This window comes from Somniosus microcephalus, chromosome 12 (genome assembly GCF_052327205.1).
Source record: "Somniosus microcephalus isolate GS21.2 chromosome 12, FLI_Smic_1.0, whole genome shotgun sequence".
Lineage (NCBI taxonomy): Eukaryota > Metazoa > Chordata > Chondrichthyes > Squaliformes > Somniosidae > Somniosus > Somniosus microcephalus.
Window position 1 is genome coordinate 172,557,841 of NC_140998.1, and position 19,320 is coordinate 172,577,160.

At 46.9% G+C, this 19,320-nt stretch overlaps 1 protein-coding gene across 3 annotated transcripts in view; it reads left to right on the forward strand.

Moving 5' to 3' along the window:
- Nucleotides 1-19,320, forward strand: part of ino80 (INO80 complex ATPase subunit) — a 119,971-nt gene that overhangs the window by 41,613 nt on the left and 59,038 nt on the right. For all 3 annotated transcript variants that reach the window (XM_086003844.1, XM_086003842.1, XM_086003843.1), the window contains exons 7-10: nucleotides 6,570-6,778; nucleotides 8,702-8,755; nucleotides 9,312-9,515; nucleotides 15,039-15,234. In XM_086003844.1, the coding sequence (XP_085859970.1) occupies nucleotides 6,570-6,778; nucleotides 8,702-8,755; nucleotides 9,312-9,515; nucleotides 15,039-15,234 (663 nt within the window). The remainder of the gene's footprint in view (nucleotides 1-6,569; nucleotides 6,779-8,701; nucleotides 8,756-9,311; nucleotides 9,516-15,038; nucleotides 15,235-19,320) is intronic.

A 19,320-nucleotide genomic window follows, 5' to 3' on the forward strand; every position in this document is an offset into this window, starting at 1 on the left:
GAGAGATCCTTGAGAGAGCGCTGAGGTAACCGTGTGTGTGCAGGAAGAGAAGTCATTGCAGGTGATTCTCTGGCTATGACTGGATTGGTAAAAATGTAACCAGGCGGGTGCAGTTCCACCCAGCTGGACAACAGTGGAGAAGCCTTGGACGGAGGAGTCAACCCTGTCGAAGGCTGCAGGCAGGTCGAGAAGGAAGAGGGATAGTTTACCTTTGTCACAGTCATGTCTGATGTCATTTACGTCTTTGATAAGGCCCATCTCCGTGCTGTGGCAGGTGCGGAAACTTAATTGGAGGGGTTCAAATATGCAGTTGCGGGAAAGATGGGCATGGATTTGAGAGGCGGCAACACGTTCAAGGACTTCGGAGAGGAAAGAGGCTGAAAGTGGGGTGGGAGGGTGCAAGGACAGAGGGTGGTGATGGCAAATTTGAAAGGGAGGGGGACAGTACCTGAAGTGAGAGTACGGTTTACAATATCTGGTAACATGGGGATCAGGAAGGGAAGTTTGGTGGTCAGCAGTTTAGTGGGAATAGGGGCTATAGGAAAGAATCTGGGGAATGATGCGAGTTCAGGGCTAGGGTAGGGAGAAAACTTGGATGCTTGGTTTGGTGGGCAAAGGGAAGGAAGGGAAGAGGCTGCTGAATGGATGGTCTCAATCTTGGAGACAAAGAAGTCCATTTACTTAGAATCATGGAATGGTTACAGCACAGAAGGAGGCCATTTGGCCTGTCGAACCCGTACCGGTTCTCTGCAAGAGCACTTCAGCTAGTCCCACTCCCCCGCCCTTTCTTCGTAGCACTGCAAATTTTTTTCCTTCAGGTACTTATCCAATTCCCTTTTGAAAGCCATGATTGTATCTGCCTCCACCACCCTTTCAGGCAGTGCATTCCAGATCCTAACCACTCACTGCGTGAAAGGGTTTTTCCTCATGTCGTCTTTGGTTCTTCTGGCAATCATCTTAAATCTGTGTCCTCTGGTTCTCTACCCTTCTGCCAATGGGAACAGTACTCTGTCTGGATCCCTCATGATTTTAAACACCTCTATCAAATCTCCTCTCAACCTTCTCTGCTCGAAGGAGAACAACCCCAGCTTCTCCAGTCTATCCACGTAGCTGAAGATCCCTGGATCCATTCTTGTAAATCTTTTCTGCACCCTCTCTAAGGCCTTCACATCCTTCCTAAAGTGCGGTGCCCAGAATTGGACACAATACTCCAGTTGAGGCTGAATCAGAGTTCATCATAACGTCCTTGCTTTTGTCCTCGATGCCTCTATTTATGAAGCCCAGGATCCCGTGTGCATTTTTTTATCCGCTTTCTCAACCTGCCTTGCCACCTTCAATGATTTGTGCACATATGCACCCCCTTTAAAATTGTACCTTTTTAGTTTATATTGCATCTCCTCATTCTTCCTACCAAATTGTATCACTTCGCACTTTTCTGCATTAAATTTCATCTGCCACACGTCTGCCCATTCCACCAGCCTGTCTATGTCCTCTTGAAGTCGTTCACTATACTTCCAAGTTTTGTGTCATCTTCAAATTTTGAAATTGTGCCCATGGGCTTCAACTTTGCTGGCAAGCCTATTATGTGGCACTTGTTCGATTGTGAAGATGGAGGTTTCAGGGGGTGGGTGGTAATGGACAAAAGAAGCTGGGGGTTATCTTTACATTCCAGGATATTCCTGGAGTAGTGAGCAGTTTTGGCAGAGGGGTTCGTGTTTGATGTGTTGCAGCCAGATCTTGTGATGTTCTTTTAGGAACTGACATAAGAAGTAAGAGCAGGAGAAGGTCATACGGCCCCTCGAGCCTGCTCCGCCATTCAATAAGATCATGGCCTCAACTCCACTTTCCTGCCCGATCTCCATATCCCTTGATTCCCCTAGAGTCCAAAAGTCTATTTCTCTCAGCCTTGAACATACTCAAAGACTCAGCATTCACCGCCCTCTGGTGCAGAGAATTCCAAAGATTCACAACCCTCTGAGTGAAGAAATTCCTCCTCATCTCAGGCTTAAATGGCTTGCCCCTTATCCTGAGACTATGCCCCCCTAATTCTAGACACTCCCGCCAGGGGAAACAACCTCTCCGCATCTACCCTATTAATCCCCCTCAGAATCTTTTATGTTTCAATGAGATCACCTCTTATTCTTCTAAACTCCAGTGAGTATAGGCCCATTCTACACAATCTCTCCTCATAGGACAGCCCTCTCATCCCAGGAATCAATCTAGTGAACCTTCGTTGCACCGCCTCCAAGGTAAGTATATCCTTCCTTAGATAAGGAGCCCAAAACTGTGCACAGTACTCCAGGTGTGGTCTCACCAAGGCCTGTACAATTGTAGCAAGACTTCCTTACTCTTATACTCCAACCCCCTTGCAATAAAGGCCAACATGCCATTTGCTTTCCTTATTGCTTGCTGTACTTGCATGCTAGCTTTCTGTGTTTCTTGCACGAGGACACCCAAATCTCTCTGAACACCAACATTTGAAAGTTTCTCACCATTTAAAAAATACAGGAAACTTTGGTTTATCCGGAGGTTAACTGTCCGGAATGCTCGAGCCACCGGCAAAAATGAGGAGCTGTTTCATGAGGTTTTTTTCTTTTCATTGCTTTTTTTTCACCAGTCAGGCTCTGCACGATCTCGCTGAAGCTGTTGCTAAGCTACAGAGACGCTTGCAAGGTACGGCCGACTGTTTAGAAGCTACAAAGCAACAGGGTTTGTTGCCAGATACGGAGCTCAAAATCTCCGTATGTTTCAACATTAGCGCTGGTTTGTCCGGCAGTTTTGATGGGACGGCAACAGCTTGGTCCCGGATAGCACAAAGTTTCCTGTATTCTGTTTTTCTATTCTTCCTACCAAAGTGAATAACCTCACATTTCCCTACATTATACTCCATCTGCCACCTTACTGCCCACTCACTCAGTCTATCTATATCCCTTTGCAGACTCTGTGTTCTCCTCACAGCTTACTGTCCCACCTAGCTTTGTATCATCAGCAAACTTGGATACATTACACTCGGTCCCTTCATCTAGGTCATTAATATAGATTGTAAATAGCTGAGGCCCCAACACTGATCCTTGCGGCACCCCACTAGTTACAGCCTGCCAACCTGAAAAAGATCTGTTTATCCCTACTCTCTGTTTGCTGTCCGTTAACCAATCCTCTATCCATGCTACTGTATTACCCCAACCCCATGAGCCCTAATCTTGTGTAATAATCTTTTATGTGGCACCTTATCGAATGCCTTTTGGAAATCCAAATATACTACATCCACTGGCTCCCCTTTATCTACCCTGCTAGTTACATCCTCAAAAAACTCGAATAAATTTGTCAAACACGATTTCCCTTCCATAAAACCATGTTGACTCTGCCTAATCATGTTATGATTTTCTAAGTGACTTGATACCACGTCCTTAACAATGGATTCCAGCTTTTTAAGTTTAAGACTCTAGTTTCGGACTTGGGCAAGTCACTCTCAAAATTAATGTAAAATTCTATCATATTGTGATCACTGTGCTCCAGAGGAGCCTTTACAAGAGATTGCGAATTAACCGTGTCTCATTACACAATACAAGATCTAATATAGCCTGTTCCCTGGTTGGTTCCATGACATACTGTTCTAGGAAACTGTCGTGAATGCATTCCATGGACTCGTCCTCCAGATTACCTTTTCCAATTTGATTTGTCCAGTCGATATGAAGATTAAAGTCCCCCAAGATTATTGCATTACCTTTGTTGCAAGCTCCTACTATTTCTTGATTAATATTCTGTCCAACACGCGATACTACTCCCACCAGTGTTTTCTGCCCCTTGTTATTCCTTATCTCCACCCATACTGATTCTACTTCCTGATCTTCCGAGCCGAGATTCTTTCTCTCTACTGTCCTTATGTCATCATTTATTATCAGGGCTACTCCCCCTCCTTTTCCATTCTGCCTGTCTTTTCGAAATGTCAAGTACCCTGGAACATTTAGTTCCCAACCTTGGCCACCTTGTAACCATGTCTCTGTAATGGCTATTAGATCAAACCCATTTATCTTTCTTTGTGCCACTAGGTCGTCTATCTTGTAATGAATGCTTCGTGCATTCAGATAAAGAGACTTTCATTTAAATTTTTTACCATTATTCCCTGCTTTGACCTTATTCTCTGCTGCACTGCTACCATTAAAGTCTCTGTCCCTTCCTGTCACACTCGATCTTGTTTTTACTCAAATCGCTACACTGCTCTATATTGCCTTGACCTTTCTCTTTAGATTTCTAAATTTCCTCTCGTGACCCCTCCCCCCCCCCCCCCCCACCCCCCTTTTTAGTTTAAAGCCCTATCTACAGCCCTAGTTATTCGATTCGCCAGGACGTTGGTCCCAGCCCGGTTTAAATGGAGCCCGTCCTGACGGAACAGCTCCCTCTTTCCCCAGTACTGGTGCTAGTGCCCCATTAATTGAAACTCCTTTTTCCCACACCATTCTTTGAGCCATGCATTTAACTCTCTGATCTGCTTGACCCTATGCCAATTTGTGTGTGGCTCAGCTAGTAATCCAGAAGTTATTACCCTCGTGGTTCTGCTTATTAATTTAGATCCTAGCTCCTCAAACTGCCTCAGCAGAACCTCATTCTTAGTTCTACCTATGCTGTTGGTTCCTACATGTACCATGACAACTGGATCCTCCCCCTCCCACTCCAAGTTCTTCTCCAGCCGCGAGGAGATATCCTTAACCCCGGCACCGGGCAGGCAACACAGCCTTCGGGACTCCCTTTCGCGGCTGCAGAGAACAGTATCTGTCCCCCTGACTATACTGTCCCCTACTACTACCACATTCCTTCCTTCTCCCCCGACTTGGATGGCCCCCTGTACTACAGTGCCGTGGTCAGTTTGCCCAGCCTCCCTGCAGTCCTTTTCCTCATCCATACAGGTAGAAAGTACCTTGTACCTGTTGGACAAGTTCCAGGGCTGAGGCTCCTCTACCACTACATCCTGGGTCCCCATGCCTTCCTGACTCGCAGTCACACCCTCCTGTCCCTGTCCCTGACAAACTCTAAAGTACTACTTAACCTAAAGGGTGTGACTGCCTCCTGGAACAAAGTGTCCAGGTAACTCTCCCCCTCCCTGATGCATTGCAATGTCTGCAGCTCGTACTCCAGCTCAACAACTCTGAGCCGAAGTTCCTCGAGTTGCAGACATTTACTGCAGATGTGGTTGCTCGGGTTCGTGATGCTCTCCACAAACTCCCCGTGCTGCAGTTACGACACACCACCTGCCCTGCCATCTCTAACCTTGTTTTATTTATGAATTAGTTAGTTAAAGATTTTATTCAACCGATATTTTAGGTTTATTGTTTGATTTTATTTAGTTTAAGTTATTAATATCATAAGTACTTGCAAGTTACAGTTTCTCAGCTCTTAATTTAACTCCATTCCCTAACTTAGAGCAAAAGGAACTGTAATACTCACCAACCAATCACCTACCTGCTCTCCTGTGATGTCACTCTTTGATGCTGTTTTTGAATCGGAGCCTCGACACTGCCGCTCTTTATCCTCCTGCCGCTGCTTTAATTCAGCTCTGCTCTCGGGCCGCTCTTTATCCTCCTGCCGCTGCTTTAATTCAGCTCCGCTCTCGGGCCGCTCTTTATCCTCCTGCCGCTGCTTTAATTCAGCTCCGCTCTCGGGCCGCTCTTTATCCTCTCACCGCTGCTTTAATTCAGCTCCGCTCTCGGGCCGCTCTTTATCCTCCTGCCGCTGCTTTAATTCAGCTCCGCTCTCGGGCCGCTCTTTATCCTCTCACCGCTGCTTTAATTCAGCTCCGCTCTCGGGCCGCTCTTTATCCTCCTGCCGCTGCTTTAATTCAGCTCCGCTCTCGGGCCGCTCTTTATCCTCTCACCGCTGCTTTAATTCAGCTCCGCTCTCGGGCCGCTCTTTATCCTCTCGCCGCTGCCGCTGCTTTAATTCAGCGCCGCTCTTTATCCTCTCGCCGCTGCTTTAATTCAGGTCCGCTCTCGGGCCGCTCTTTATCCTCTCGCCGCTGCTTTAATTCAGCTCCGCTCTCGGGCCGCTCCTTATCCTCTCGCCGCTGCTTTAATTCAGCTCCGCTCTCGGGCCGCTCCTTATCCTCTCGCCGCTGCTTTAATTCAGGTCCGCTCTCGGGCCGCTCCTTATCCTCTCGCCGCTGCTTTAATTCAGCTCCGCTCTCGGGCCGCTCTTTATCCTCTCACTGCTGCCGCTGCTTTAATTCAGGTCTGCTCTCGGGCCGCTCTTTATCCTCTCGCCGCTGCTTTAATCAAACCTGAAGGGCAACAGTGAAACTTAAATCAGAAAGCAATAAACTTTTGGTGAGAATGCAGTTTGTTCTTGCGAAGTTGCAGTGCTTTGACTCTCCACAGTGTGGTACTCCTATTGTACATTTATAAAGGATGCTTTCAGCTCGTGCAGGTACAGGGGTGTATAGTGGGGGGTGCAGTGTGCGGGGGTGGAGTTGAGCGGTGTGTTGGCGCAGGTGGGAGGAGGAGGGGTGGGGGGGGTGGCGCGGTATATCTGAGAGGATGAGCGATATCTGTCATTGACTTATCTCTGGTTTTTTGCAGCCAAATTGAAGAAAGTGAAGAAGAAGAGGAAGCGTGAAGAGGAACACTCGTCTGGAGAATCCCCGCGGAGGACTGAGATGAAAATATTTGCCAAATTCTCCCATGATGCTCCTCCTCTAGGTTCAAAGAAAAAGCACCTGAATTTAGAGCAGTTGAACGCAAGGCGACGCAAGGTGTGGCTCAGCATCGCAAAAAAGGAAGTCCCCAAGGTGAGCACTTGGAGCGTTGCACATCACACTGAGCAAGCGGCAGGGCTCTTGTGTTGCTCTTCAAAGATGCTGTAGTGGCAGTAGGTAGAGGGTTCCTGCCTATTTCCAGCCGTAAATGCCTGCTTCCATCTGCTCCTGCACTCGCACCAAGAGTTGGGGCTATGCATCCAGGAAATGGGGACTGTTACTGACAGCTGTCACTGCAGGATAGACTGAAGCAGTTCTGCCTTTCATTTTTAAAAATTTATTCATTCACGGGATGTGGGTATTGCCCATCCCTAATTGCCCTTGAGAAGGTGGTGGTGAGCCACCGCCTTTGACCGCTGCAGTCCGTGTGGTGAAGGTACTCCCAGAGTGCTGTGAGGAAAACAGTTCCAGATTTTGACCCAGCGATGATGAAGGAACGGCGAAATACTTCTAAGTCAGGATGGTGTGTGACTTGGAGGGGAACTTGGAGGTGGTGGTGTTCCCGTGCGCTTGCTGCCCTTGTCCTTCTAGGTGGAAGAGGTCGCGGGTTTGGGAGGTGCTGCCGAAGAAGCCTTGGCGAGTTGTTGCAGTTCATCTTGTAGACAGTACTGCAGCCATGGTGCGCCGGTGGTGGAGGGAGTGAATGTTTAAAATGAGCATAGCTGACAGAATGGAAAGTGCAGATGGTTATATCGCTGAAGCAGGAGCTGGACGAGAGACTCTGGCAGGGAGTGCGAAGTTTAGATTTGACTCGCAGTGCATTTGGCTTTTACAGTAAGATATTGGAGTAGGAGACAGAAAAAGCCAAGAGTTAAAAACTGAGAGCCAAGGAGAACATAGGGGGAGGTGCAGCAGCAGAAGGAAAAGAAGATAGCCGAGGTGCCGTGCCCCCTCCACTCACTGGCTAACTACCACTTGTGTGATGTGAACAACTGGTAAGTTCGGCCCCTGGACAGTGCTGATCTCAGACAGAGGTGGCAGCACATAGAGTGCTAATTAGTGTCTTAGCCCTGCCTTCGAGCACAATCGGCCCGAATTCCTGCTTCTCGTCACTATCCTTTACTGGAAAGACTGAGTTGCAAGAGGAGAGCACTGAACTCTGCTGTGATTTCCTCCATAGTCAAATAGCCTGCCAACACTTGCTGGCTGGTGCCTGTGGAACCATGTCCTGCTAAGAGTCTGTGCCTTCAGGACAGGAGGACAGAAATACTGGAGAAATAAAACCAAACTGCATGTGTAAAGTTGATAGAAGGGTGGACAGGGAGATGGGGCTAAGGAGCTGCAATGTATATGCAGGAAACTTCGCAATATCCGGCACCGACGGGACCGAGCTGCTGCCGATCTATCAAAACTTCCGGATAGACCAGTGCTAATGTTGAAGGATGCGGAGGTTTTCATCTCCGTATCTGACAACAAACACTGTTGCTTAGCAACAGCTTGTAAACACTCGGCCTGTCCCTTGGAAGCGTCTCTGAAGCTGTTGCTAAGCTACAGAGATGCTTTCCAGAGCCTGACTGTTTTTATAAAAATAAAAAATAAATGCTAGGAGAAGAAAAAAAACCTAACCAAAACGGCTGCTGATTTCTGCCGTTAGATCGAGGTTTCTGGACATACAACCTCCGGATAAACCAAAGTTTCCTGTATAAAACAAATAAAATAACTGATTGCTGTGTGGAAATGAGTGAGAAATCAAAGCCAAGCCTTCCTGCAGGTTCATGAATATTCCTTGAAGATGACACAAGTGGGAATGCACAGGATGGAAGAAATGATCAACAGGGAAAGTCTGACCTGATTGTGAGAGGGGAGAGGGTGCGAGTGTGCACTTGGGGATTTTTGGTCTGTTCTGCTCCGGCCCGGTGTGGTCTGTTCCAGTGGGGGCTGGGTGTATAGGTTGTGATGTGTTTGTATTTTGTGCCGAGCAGCGACTGTTCATGACGCAGGTTGTGCTTTTTGCAGGTCTACAAGCAGAAATCCTCCGCACGCAACATGATCCTCACCAACACCAAGAAGGTAGGTCTGGCTCGCACTGAAATACAGCAAACAGGAGGTAAATGAATGGGCTGCTCCAGTGGGGGCTGGGGGCGCGTACACACTGGGCTCTGGGGGGAGGGGGGTAGTGCCCTGCCCGCACTGGGCTCCGGGAGCATTAAGCTCCACAGATGATCTGTTTTAGGTGGTCGTTATCGAACTTTGTCAATGGGGGCAGTGCTTTCATTTCAGTTTAAGAAAAGGAATTGGAGCAGCAGTCCTGATAAATGCAAGTGCCTGTGCTGGCGACAGTACACTGGGCTGTATGATCCTGTACCGTAAGAGGGTTTTCACATATCAAAGACCAATCACTGGAGATTGCCTCGACGGAGTGAGGTGCAAAGTGTTCTGCGGTATACGGAGTGTGAGGGTTCAGCCTCGCATGGGTCAGGTTGAATGACTGGAGCGTTAAGCGACCCCAGTGCTGCACACACTGAGAGCTGACGGTGGCTCACAATACAGTGTTGCAGGTTGAACCACTGAGGATTTTTATACAGGTATCCTATATTGGTGTCTTCTTTCCCCTCCCATCCCCCAGCTGGCCCACCAGTGTATGCGAGAGGTGCGGCGGGCTGCCACCCAGGCACAGAAGAACTGTAAAGAAACGCTGCCTCGAGCCCGCAGGCTGACCAAAGAGATGCTGCTGTACTGGAAAAAGTACGATAAAGTGGAGAAGGAGCATCGAAAGCGGGCAGAGAAAGAGGCTCTGGAACAGCGGAAACTCGACGAAGAGATGCGTGAGGTTAGAGGAGTCTTGTTGTTTAGCTCTTTTTTAGCGTTTCATCGCCAGAAGGACAAAAACTTCTGAGATAAAGTGGCAAGTCCGTCACTTGTCGGGTCTCTGACCAATCAGGTTGGAGGACTAGAGATCACTTCAACCAATCAGACCCCAAAACCAAGAACCAATGGCCTGGTGCACCTTTTAAAGGGGGCAGAGAGCTGGCCTAGGGTATTATCGGCCAGTGAGCCTAGCACCTGCTGTGGGTAAAGTATTAAAGGCATGCTGAGAGAGGGGGGAATGAAACCTCCGGGGAGGTGTGGGATGGGAAGGGGGAGACGACAGGGTCTTATGGGAAGGAGGTCCCACCTGACACATTTCCTGGGGTTCTTTGAGGCATTGACTGAGCCTGTCGGCAGCTGAAAGTCTGTTGGATGTATTTCGAGATCAGCAAGGCTTCAGACCCTGTGCTACGCAACATCAACAATTTGCATTTATATAACACCTTTAACACCGTAAAATATCCCAAGGTGCTTCACAGGAGCATTATCAAACAAAATTTGACACCGAGCCACATAAGATATTAGGACAGGTAATGAAAAGCTTTGGGCAAAGCTAGGCTTTAAGGAGGAGGAGAGAGAGAGAGAAAGAAAGAAAGAAAGAAAGAAAGAGAGGCGGAGAGGTTTAGGGAGGGAATTCTGGAGCTCGGGGGTTAGTCCAATGGTAGGAAGTCATGGCCCAGGGGGTAAGCTTATGAGGGGATTGAACATGGGCCAAACTAGAGAAGGCAAAGGGATGCAATGAATTGAGCTGGGCCCACATAGCCAGGGCTCATTAAGGGAGTGTCCCAGAGACCAGTGCTGGGGCCAGGGCTATTCACTGAATTGATTTGCGGCTCGGGCAGAAACAGCTGTTTTGCCAGCTGTACCAAACTGGGAGTGGAGTCAAACAATAGGGAGCAGGCAAACCAAATACTGAGGGATTGTTCAGTTTTGGGCATGGCACCTCAGGAAAGATATATTGGCCTTGGCGAGGGGTACCATGCAGATTCACAGAATGATACCAGGGCCTAAAGAGTTAAATTTATGAGGACAGGTTGCATAAACTTGGTTTGTATTCCCTTGAGTTTATAACGTTGAGGGGAACGGAGGAACAGGAGGAGGCCATTCAGACCCATGACCCTATTCCGCCATTCAATTAGATCGTGGCTGATCTGTATCGTAACTCCATTTGCCCTCCTTGGTTCTGTAACCATGAATACCCTTGCCCAATAAAAATCTATCAACCTCAGTTTTGAAAGTTTTAATTGACCTAGCCTCAACAGCTTTTTGGGGAGCCAGTTCCAGATTTCCACTACCCTTTGTGTGAAGACGTGCTTCCTGACATCACCCCCTGAATGGCCTCGCTCTAATTTTAAGGTTATGCCCCGTTGTTCTGAACTCTGCCCCTCCCCAGCGGAAATAGTTTCTACCCTATCATATACAAGCCAGTCTATGCATAATTTGCAACAAACATATATTCCTCTCGGGCATAGAAACCCAAAAGGAAAAGTGATCCAACCATGGCTAACAAAAGAAATTAAAGCTAGTATTAAGTCAAAGGAGGAAGCTTATAAAGTTGCCAGAAAAAGCGGTCAGCCTGAGGATTGGGATATTTTTTAAAAATCAGCAAAGGGGGTCCAAGAAATTGATAAAGGGAAAATGGAATATGAGCACAAACTAGTGAAAAATATAAAAACAGATTGTAAAAGCTTCTATAGGTATGTGAAAAGAAAAAGTCTGGCAAAGGTAAATGTAGGTCCTTTCAGTCAGAGACAGGAGAATTTATAATGGGGAATGAGGAAATGGCAGAGAAATCAAATAAGTACTTTGTTTCTGTCTTCACGGAGGAAGACACAAAAAACCTTCCAGAAATACGAGAAAACCAAGGGTGTGGTGAGAATGAGGAACTTAAAGAAATTATTATTAGTAAAAAAAAAACAGTACTAGCAAAATTAATGGGACTAAAAGTCGATAAATCTCAAGGACCGGATGACCTACATCCTAGGGTTTTGAAAGAGGTGGCCATTGGGATAGTGGACGCATTGGTTGTCATCTTCCAAAATTCTAGAGATTCTGGAACGATTCCTGCAGATTAAAATCAAATCAATCAAATCAAATCCACTTTTATTGTCATTGTTAGTGCACAAGTGCAGTACAACGAAATGTAGGCTTGCGGCTCCCGAGAGTGTACATTTAGATTAAGACATTTAAACATTCAACATACATTTGGCTTGTAATACATTAACATAACCATAATAAAGTGCATTGGCAGATGTGCAGGCTTTAGAGTTTATTTGTGGAGTTCAGTAGGATGACAGCCCTGGGAAAGAAGCTGTTCCTAAATCTGGTCGTACGGGTGCGAATGCATCTGTCGCGTCTCCCAGATGGCAGGAGGGCGAACAGACTGTGGCTGGGGTGGGTAGGGTCTTTGATGATGGACCGTGACCTCCGTAGACAGCGTTTCTGGTATATGTGCTCTATGGTCGGTAGCCGGGTGTCGGTAATGCGTTGGGAAGTTTTGACTACCCGCTGCAGGGCTTTCCTGTCATAGTAGCTACAGCTGCCATACCATACTGTGCTACAGTTTGTCAGGATGCTCTCTATTGTGCAGCGGTAAAAGTTAGAGTTAGGACAGCAAATGTAACCCACTATTTAAGAAAGGAGGGAGAGAGAAAACGTGGAACTACAGACCTGTTAGCCTCACAACAGTACGGAAGTTGGGAAAATGCTGGAAATATTATAAAGGATGCAATAACTGGGCACTTAGAAACTAATAAGATTGGGCCGAGTCAACATGGATTTATGAAAGGGAAATCCTGTTTAACAAACCTATTGGAGTTCTTTGAGGATGTAACTAGTGCAGTAGACAAAGGGAAACCGGTAGATGTGGTGTATTTGGATTTTCAGAAGGCCTTCGATAAGGTCCCACACAAGAGGCTGGTGAACAAAATTAGGGCACGTGGAATTGGGGGTAATATACTGGCATGGATTGAGAATTAGTTAACGGATAAAACAAAGAGCAGGGATAAACGGGTCTTTTTCAGGATGGCAGGCTGTGGCTAGTGGGGTACCGCAAGGATCGGTGCTTGGGCCCCAGCTATTCACAATATCTATCAATGATTTGGATGAGGGGACTAAATGTAACATTTCCAAATTTGCTGATGACGCAAAGCTAGGTGGCAGTGTCGGTTGCGAAGAGGATGTGAAGAGGCTTCAAGGGGATCTCGACAGGCTCAGTGGGCGAGAACATGGCAGATGGATTATAATGTGGATAAATGTGAAGTTATCTATGGTAGAAAAAACAGAAAGGCAGAGTATTTCCTAAATGGTGAAAGATTGGGGAATGCAGATGCTCAAAGGGACCTGGGTGTCCTTGTATATGAGTCACTGAAAGTGATGTGCAGGTGCAGCAAGCCATTAGGAAGGCAAATGGTATGCTGGCCTTCATTACAAGAGGATTTGAGTGCAGGAGTAAAGAAGTCTTACTCCAATTATATAGGGCCTTGGTGAGACCACACCTGGCGTACTGTGTAAAATTTTGGTCTCCTTACCCAAGGAGGGATATACTTGCCATAGAGGGAGTGCAACGAAGGTTCATGAGATTGGTTCCTGGGATGGCGGGACTGTCGTATGAGAAGAGATTGAGTAAACCAGGCCTGCATTCTCTTGAATTCAGAAGGATGAGAGGGGATCTCATTGAAGCATACAAAATTATTACAGGGCTTGATAGTGTGGATGCTGGGAGAATGTTTCCCTTAGCTGGGGAGTCTAGAACCAGGGGCCACAGCCTCAGGATAAAGGGTAGGCCATTCAGGACTGAGATGAGAAGACATTTCTTCACACAGAGGGTGGTGAATCTTTGGCATTCTCTACCCCAGAGGGTGGTGGAGGCTCAGTCATTGGGTATATTCAAAACAGAAGTCGATAGATTTCTGACGAAGGGCATCAAGGGATATGGCGATAGGGCCGGTGAATGGAGTTGAGGCAGAAGATCAGCCATGATCTAATTGAATGGCGGAGCAGGCTCGAAGAGCCGAATGGCCTACTCCTCTTATTTCTTATGTTCTTATGTAACCTGTCCTCATAAGACCTTTTTCGCCCCAGTATCATTCTGATGATTCTGCGCTGCACCCCTTACAAGGCCAGTATATCATTCCTGAGGTGTTGCGCTCAGAACTGAACGCAGCACTTCAGCTGTAGCCTGACCTGAGCTTCATACAACTTAATTCCATTTACCTAAGTGCTTAAGGACATAGTGGGCTTGTTTGTGAGCCACTGCCCCATATATTCAACTGCTCCAATTTCTGCAGTGCTTCAAATGGAGTAGGGAAGGGTTCATTTGGTCCCATTATTGAAGTGGAAGAAATCAGACACTGGGAATTATAAGCACGTCAGTTGACAGGTTGTTGGGAAGTTGCTGGAGAGCATTAGATGGGATGGGATTTATGATCCCATAGAGAGTTCTGTGGATTCCCAGCATGCCCTCAGGAAACGGATACCCTACCTCACTGACCTGATGGAGTTCTTCAAACTGATTAGACGAGTCGATGATGACAGCCTAGTTCCAAAGTGCCACGTTGATGGTGGCTGGAAAAGATTAGATTGTATGAGATTATGGGACAGATAGAATGCTGGGTAGACAACAGGTGGAAATCTTGTGAGCAGAAGGGTTGTTATCATTGTTGGGAGTGGATCTGGATGGGACCAGGTCACAATTGGAGTTCCATAAGGCTCAGTTTTGCTGGTCATCTTTTACAACTACTGTAGTTGGATGAAGGCATTTGGAGCAAATCAATAGGTGGCAGGCTGAGGGGGAATAGTTGGTGACAGACACCCTGCAATGTGGACAAATTGTGTCATACATTTAGGGTTGAGCAATTAGAGACCTATCTCTACCATGCAGGGGTGCCAATTGAAAGCTATTGTTCGAGAGAGACCTGGGGTTGTCGGTCACAACTCTCTAACAGTGCAAAATCAGTTTGAAGTGGTTATAGGGAACACAGGGTTTGGGGGCAATGTGAGGACCAAACACAGTGCAAAATACTTACACTAAGCATTGCTTTGATACAGTGCATTTGGATCCACTACTGTCATTGAACAACTTGTGAAGGGACACTTCACTCTTGAAAGGAGGGGGGGTGGCGGGGGGGGGGGGGGTGTTGGAATCTGAGCGTTTGGGACTGTAACCTTTTATGGGTATATCCCATCTTGGTTTATTTGGTTCAATTGCAAGAACTATCGTATTCTTCTGGGGAAACACATTCTATTACATACAGCTGCCATGATTATTCCTCACCCACCTGCTAGATATCCCTAAAATAAACAATCATCTTTTTAAATTAAAAAAAACATTCATACAAACTTACCCATAAACATAAACCAAAACCCCCTCCTTTCACATGATGCCGGGCCTCTGAACAGCCTGGACTGTGGGAAGAACCTCTTCTCCCCCATAATTTCCCACCTCCACCAGACAGCTCTTAAACCTGCTCTTATTGAACCCTAGGCAAAGAGACAGCAGCGGAAGTTGAACTTCCTAATCACACAAACCGAGCTGTACGCGCACTTTATGAGCCGGAAGCGAGCTTCTGGGAATGATGCGATGCAGGAGGAAATCTTGATGAAGCTGGATGACAGTGTGCTGTACAGACAGATTGACATCGGAGGAGGAGTGATGGTTAACGTCAGTCAGGAGGATTACGGTAAGAAAGTGTTGTAATAACTGTAACCCTCTACCGCTGTGTGTGTGCACACACGTTGGCCAGAACACCAACAACTCCCCAGCTCCTCTTCAAAATGGTGCAATGGCATCTTTTACATCCACCTAAGAGGGCAGACGGAGCTTTGCTTTAACTTCTCATCTTAACAATTTGGAAACATCCACTTTGTCCCGCTCTTTGTTTTCTGTCTCAGATAATCCCTCTATTTGTGTGGCTGCAGTCCCTTAATTTTCCTAATGAGCCTCTAATATAGCACCTTAGCAAACACTTCTCGGGCAGGGATCAGTATCCAGTCACCCCTGCTGCTGAAAAGTGTATCTGTGGGCGCTCATTGTCTCGGCTCATAAGTGAAGAATGGCAACATTGGTGATGTACTGGAGGGAGTGCAGTGCCTGTGGAACCATATCCCAGCAAAAGTCCATGTGCTCAGGACAGGAAAGGAGGAACTGCAAAGGGAAAGAATGTTGTATGTTTTTAGAAGTAACGACATCTCACTTACAGCCGCGGCCTTAAACCATGTTCAAAAAAAAATACTCTGATATGCCTTGTTCTATGATTAGTATGCATTGTATATAGCTTCCTGATGGGTGAAGTGTGTGGAGGTCCTCACTATAGTGTGTCTTTATTATACAATACAGCTCCCAAAGGAAAATTCTGGAGAAGAGGAATTATTAGATGGGAGTTCCTGGGAAAGATTCTGAATGACCTGCTTTGACCATTCATTCTGTTTCAGAGTACACATTCGATTAAAGAGAAAATGGGCTCCAACACACACTGTATCCTGCTCCGATCCTGTGAGAACCCTGAACCCCCAATACACACTCAGCATTGCATCTCCTGTATCCTGCTTCGATCCAGTGAGAACCTTGAAACCCCCCACTGCACTCCACGTTGAATCTTGTGTGTCCTGCTCCGATCTGTGGGTGAGGGTGACGCTCACCCTACCCGAGCACTCGGACTCAAAAACAAAAGTAAATGGAGCACTCGCTTCACTGCGCTTGAAGGGAGACCCTATTTTAAAGAAAACAAAAAATTCTCTGCCCAGTGTCCCCCTCTGCCCCCTTTTGCCCAGTGCCAGCTCTTCCCTGTGTCTTCATGCTAGAAATTTCTCTGATCCTGAATTGACAGACAGCAGCTGTTGATGACTGTTGCCACCCAAAATTCCTGTTCTGCGTGATGTACCTGGTGCATTTAATTGTATTGAGGTGAGCTGATCTTGTGTTATTGGGCAAGGCCAGCCCATTCCTGCACTGACGCACAGAGAGTCTGAGCAGTGTGTGCACAAGGGCTGCACTGTTGGCCCTGCTAGGCTATGGTTCCATGGGCAGTAGTTGCCCTCAGCTGCTCACTCAAGTGGTCATGTGTTTGTGAGCCATAGATGGTGAGCAGTGGCATTATGGCCGAGCCAGATCTAAATCCCCATACTGAGCTGGGTAAAGTGTCCCTGGCCCAAGGCCCAAGACCTCAAGGGCGTGTTGCTGGATTGAAGCTCTAACTACATTGCTATTTAACCCAAGAATCACCAGAAGCCTTGATGTATTGGCTCTGCCATTTGATAAGTGGAACCCTTTTCACCTGCCCCCTCAACTGTTGTTTTAAGGGGATGCTGCGCAGCCCCATCTCTACAGACCGTGACAACACAGGTCTGGGCCAACGCACACAAATTAGCAACATCTAACCCTAAAATAGACTGCACTTCAACAGAACCCTTGTATAGTATAGTGTGCCAGTTACAGATGATGGCTGCACCATCGTCTTACTGTTTGTCCAGAGAATCCACTGAACAGGAGATGGTCCTAATTCAGAATTCAAACTGAGAACTCTCTTGTCTCTCTCCCCAACACCATCAATAAAAGTCATTTGGTCCATCTAAGACCAGAAACAACAGAGGGCAATGTGCAACACTAACATTTCATTGGCCCATAATTTGCAATCGGAGGCTTCCCGCGGGTGGACGCCTACGACCTGTTTTTATTTAAAAAAAAAAAAAAAAAAAAATCTCAATATACCTGGTGGCCCGGGAGGTATGGAGTCTTGCGATCCTGGGCCTCTGGGGGTACGCGTGGGCAGAGGCCCACGTATCCCAGGGGCGTATGCGGTTTGCAAGCACCCCTGGGATCATGTGGGCCAGCCCAACCAATTAGAGTTAAATCCCCATTCATACTTATGGGAGTTGCGTATGTACAGAACTCCCATAGGTATGAACGGGGATCACTTAAATACACCAACACATGAAATAAAAAAAACTTTACATATTTAAAATGCCATTTAATTAAATATTTTAAACAATTTAATTTTGGGGGGAAAAAATTGTTCTAACGGTGCTAAAAAATAAACTTACCTTTATTGGACAGGGTTTTTAATGTATAAATGAGTGCTAAAATTTTATTTTTCTATTTTTTAAAACTCTTATGCTGGTAAAAGCAGGCCTTACGCCTGCTTTTTACCAGCCATAAGAATTTCACAGGCATTCAGCGGGCGGAAGTTGGGTAAATGGCGCAACTCTCCACCCGCAGAGGCCCTTCTCCCGGGGATGCAGAGGATCTGTCGAGAGGATTCTTGACATCACAAGTTCCGGGTTTTAGCGCATGTGCTTCGCAGGCCTAAGCCCGGCTCCTGTGCGGCCCCTACTGGCACGTATGCACCTGTAGGGGTCGCAAAATATGGCTCATTATGTTTATTAAGGTTTGTATGCACTTGTATGTGTGTCTATGGGTGTGCCTATGTGTACATAGTAATGTGTGGCCTTTTAGTGTCGTTAACATTCTCTTTTTACCTTTAATTTTCCCCAGTTAAATATTGGGAAGACCGAAGCCATTGTTTTTGGTCCCCACCACAAACTCCGTTCCCTAGCCACTGACACCATCCCTCTCTCTAACATCTGCCTGAGGCTGAACCACACTGTTCACAACCTTGGTGTCATATTTGACCCTGAAATGAGCTTCCGACCACATCCGCAGCACAACAAAGACCGCCATTTCCACCTCCATAACATCGCCCATCTCTGCCCTTGCCTCAGCTCATCTGCTGAAACCCTCATCCATGCCTTTTTTAGCTCTAGACTTGACTATTCCAAGTCACTCCTGGTTGGCCTCCCACATTCTACCCGATGGAAACTTGAGGTGATCCAAAGCTCGGCTGCCCGTGTCCTAACTCGCACCAAGTCCCGTTCGCCCATCATCCCCTGTGCTTGCTGACCTACATTGGCTCCCAGTTGAGCAACACCTCGATTTCAAAATTCTCATCCTTTTGTTTTCAAATCCTTCCATGGCCTCACCCCTGCCTATCTCTGTAATCTCCTTCAGCCTCACAAACCCCACCGAGATATTTGCGCTCCTCTAATTCTGCCCTCTTGAGCATCCCTGATTATAATCACTCAACCTTTGGTGGCTTTGGTTTCCAGGGCTTAGGGCCTAGACAACAGAATTCCCTCCCTAAACCTCTCTGCCTCGCTACCTCTCCTCCTTTAAGACGTTCCTTAAAACCTACCTCTTTGACCAAGGTTTTGATCACCTGCCCTAATTTCTCCTAATGTGGCAGTGTCAAATATTTTGTCTTATACTCCTGTGAAGTGCCTTGGGATGTTTTACTAAGTTAAAGGCGCTATATAAATACAAGTTGCTTGTACCCCCGAGTCTCTGAACTGCACCTGCCTCTCAGTTCTCTGCCTGTCCGTAGCCTGCCGCTATGTGACTGGCTGTCTGATGGAGAGCCCCACCCGAAACCAGAACCTGTTCCCTCTTAGATGCTGATAGACCTGCTGTGTATTGCCAGCATTTGCAGTTTGTATTTCAGATTTACAGAATATGCAGAATTTTTTTTGTTGAGTTCAAATTTTGCGCCCTTGTTTTTAAATTGCTCGTGCCTCACATCACCCCACATCATAGCGCCCTACATCTCTAAATGTACCCACCAGACTTTCCTTTTAACCATTGCTCCCTTTGCTCTAGCATTGGCGACTAATTGTTCACTCACTATGCTGATGCCCTTTGGAATCCTCTGCCCACTCCCCCTGCCTTGCCAGCTCAACCCTGCTTTCAGAAACCTCCTCAATACCGTCCTCTTCAA